Raw genomic sequence first — 3,502 nt, forward strand, 5'->3', positions numbered from 1 at the left:
TCCTGCGTGGCGGCCACCCCAGTTCCAACCGTTGCCACTCAGCCATGCAACTCCAGGAAAGCGCCCCATTCCACCAGAGACAACGTGTCTCTGCAGCCTGACGGCGCCGGGGCCTAAGTCCACAACTGTGCCACCCACTCCTGCCCCCGGGGGCCCCTGGGATCTCACCTTGGCAGCCCAGTTGATGAGCCAAGATGGGATCTGGCCACCCGGGTTATCGAAGTAATACATGAACACTAAGGAGGAAAGAAAGGACGGTTCAGGAGGAGGGGGAAAGGTTGGAAAATACAGCCACCAGACCTGCAAACATCAACATCTTTCAGGCCCAGGCACTTTTGGGGGAGGTGAGACTTTTCTCCCCTGACTCCTCTCTCCCAGGTAAACACGAGTGCGCTGAAAGCAGTCACGTGATGCTGATATTCACTCAACATCTGGCGCTGGCCACTTGGAAAGAGCCTCATTGATCATTTCCATGACGACTGTAAGGCCCCGCTAAAAGGAACTCCATTTTGCAAATGATGAAACCGGCACTCAGGGAAGGTAGGGGGCATAGCCAGGGGACAGGAAGAAGCAACATCAGGAGGCAGAAGCTGAGTGCCTTTGAGGCCACCAGCTGTTCCCGGCCCTGGCCCAGGGGGACAGACTCGCCGCCTATTCTGCGTGCCTTGTCCCCTGAAGCAACTCTGGCAGCCAAGCCCAGGAGCAACCAGAAGTGAATGGCTAGACCCTCTGGTTGGCTTGGGAAATTCTATTTGCACCTCCACCATGCACCAGTCAGTCACGAATGGATCGTGCCACATTGAAACACCCACCTCCCCTGGGGGCCCACTCCCTGGCAGGGACCCTACTCCGTCTTGCACCCTGGGATCTCACCTTTGCTCCCCTTCTTGCCGTCGCTCTGGATGGCCAGGCTCTGCTTGTACTGCTTCACCCGGATCACGTTTGACTTCTCAGCACACTGAGGCGTGGCGGTGCTCCGGGCCAGGACCACAAGGACCTTCTGCCCCTCGACTTCCAGCTCTCGCCGCTCCCGGACATAGACGTACTGTGCCGCCAGTCAAGGCGGGACATCTCAGACGTGCAAGGAAAGCCCCCGAGACCCCGAGCAGAGACCCACCTGGCAGCCGGTCCCTGGTGCGGTTCCTTCCCTTACCTGCCCTGTGGCCCTGCAAGACTGCATCTCCTACGCCCAGATTCTTGTCTGAGGACAAGGTTACCTCCCCGTGAATAGTTCCCTGGTGCTTTTTAATGATGCAGGGAGACCAATCCTCTCTTCTCCTTGAGGATGCTTTGAGGTGGCGGAGGATGGGCCACTGAGCTGTGTAAACCTGATGTGCGTGGGGGTGGGGGGGTGCTTATCCAGGAACAAGGCAGAGCATGGCCTGTCATGCAAGTGTGTTGAGGGCATCTGAGCCGAGGACTGGGCCAGAAGAAGCACTCAACAAATGGTGGCGTAGGTCGCCTGGGTACCCCCCTCTTCCCCAAGCTCAAATCACATATCTTGGTTCTGAAAGCCAGTCGGTCAGAGGGAACGCTCCTGATCAAGGGAGGACACTTGAATGTCTGTCTGATTTGTCGGCAGAGGTCCCCGCTGAGTTAACACCAGTTCACCAAGAATCATGAAGACATTCCCTCCTGATAAACAATCACAGAACAACCACTCTGGCAGGACAGGCTTCACTAAGTCCTCAGAAACACTTATTTGGCCCTGGCAGCCCTGGCGGTGTAGTGAACTACCCACTGGCTGCTAAGCACGAGATCAGCAGCGATTCATAGCCACCAGCCGCTCCACGGAAGAAAGACGAGGCTTTCTACTGCCATAAAGAGTTACAGGTTCTACCCTGTCCTAGACGGCCACTATGACTCAGAATCGACTCGATGGCAGTGCGTTTGGGTTTTAGTAAGAAACGCAATGTGCTCAGCATATAGCCTCAATTCTGAGTCTTACAAAGACCAGGTCGGGGTTAGGTAACCCCATCTTACAGATGATGACAAAACTCGGGGTCAGACGGGTTTGGAGAACCGACCCCAGCTCTCCCAGGCCAATTCTAGGGACAGAACTTGAACTTGAAGCCAGATCTTGTTCTGAAGCCTGGCTAACAGGTCAGGATTCTCACAACAAGACAACTCTTTACTGTGCTCAACAAGACAGGTGCTGCCAGGTGGCTCTGCCCTAGGGTGCTTTCTATTCCTTTAATGTTTACAGGAGCACGGCCCAGGCCTCTCTCCGCAGTACCCCTCAAATGGCTGGACTCCAGCCGAGCTTACCTGTTGCGCTAACTGGGCTCCTTAATGAGTTCATTGCACTTTCAAATAGCAGAACTTGGGCCAGCACAGAAGGAAGGAAGCCTAAGACCATCCAAAAGCTACTCCAAATCTGATATCACTGCTTGTACGTGACCCTCCTGGCACCTCCATCGTCCCACCCTCCCTCAGACACCGTGGGGTCAATGAGATGGGCTGGGGGTGGAGAGAGCTGGATGTGCAGGCGCCTGAGTTCCAGTCTCCGCCCTGCCGCCCACCACGGACAGACTTGTGCTATGTCACCTCCCTGTGTCCTCCTTCCTCTCTAGACTCTCTAGACTCGAGGAGCTGTACCAGAATTCTGCAGCTCAGCAATGTGAGGCCCCATGACCACCCAGGAACCCAAAAGATGCCAGGGCATTAGCAGGCGCTGGTGCAAGGATCGAAGACCGAGTCGTCTGCCCCTGCTCTAGCACCTGCAGCCAAGGATGACCAAGCTGCACAGCAGCGCTTAGAAGTCGAGGCACGGGGTGCCGGCTGTAGGATACATCCCTGTTGGACATGGGAAAGGGGTACTTCACTTCCCAGTAGATCACCGTCTCTCCATCCCCGCAGTCCTTCTCGTACAGTTCTAGGGAAGAACAAGAGCAGTCGGTGCACGTGGGGACTTCTTCGGTGCCCACTAACTAGCAGCATCGCTGTGGTGAACTCACGTGGTGTTTAAACCACGCACTCACGGGCATAAAATTCACAAGGGCAGGTGGGACAGGGCATGGCAGTCTTGAAAGCTTGTTGCCCAAGGACAGCATCGGGTGGACAGAAAAACATGGGTGGGGGTGGGATAAGCCAACCAATCACAACAGGTAACCATCTGATGTGACAAATACGAGAGCACAATGAAAGAAACCAAGCGTCAAAAATTAAAAGCTCCGGCCGTTTAAAATCAAGCTTACCACCAGATGTCACTAGAGTACAGTAGTTTTGCTTTTGAGACTTTCCCTTTGGGTTTCTGTATTTTTTTAAAAAGTTGCCGTCTCGAAGCCCTGGAGGACAGGGCTACCCCGGGTCTTACAGGGTCTCCGTGGGGTGGCATCGATTCGATGGCCGTGCGTTTGGTTTCGGGTTTTGTGTTTTAGATTTCTAGACACGTGGCAGCGAGCCCAGGACCTTAGGGGGTCACTCAGACCAGCACCTAAGTGCCCTGTGAGATTCATTCCCTGCTCATTTAAAAACGCGTTACTCACTGCCATTGGGTTGA

The 3,502-nt window shown here is 54.8% G+C and overlaps 1 protein-coding gene across 2 annotated transcripts in view; it reads right to left on the reverse strand.

The window, feature by feature from the left end:
* LOC101655448 (phosphatidylcholine transfer protein) overlaps positions 1-3,502 on the reverse strand; it is a 30,521-nt gene that overhangs the window by 2,159 nt on the left and 24,860 nt on the right. For both annotated transcript variants that reach the window (XM_004707393.2, XM_045299680.1), the window contains exons 3-5: positions 2,793-2,875; positions 874-1,045; positions 169-236 (exon numbers count right to left, since the gene is read on the reverse strand). In XM_004707393.2, the coding sequence (XP_004707450.1) occupies positions 169-236; positions 874-1,045; positions 2,793-2,875 (323 nt within the window). The remainder of the gene's footprint in view (positions 1-168; positions 237-873; positions 1,046-2,792; positions 2,876-3,502) is intronic.

The sequence above is a fragment of the Echinops telfairi genome, unplaced genomic scaffold (genome assembly GCF_000313985.2).
Source record: "Echinops telfairi isolate 266 unplaced genomic scaffold, ASM31398v2 ScPeMD7_7458;HRSCAF=8496, whole genome shotgun sequence".
NCBI lineage: Eukaryota > Metazoa > Chordata > Mammalia > Afrosoricida > Tenrecidae > Echinops > Echinops telfairi.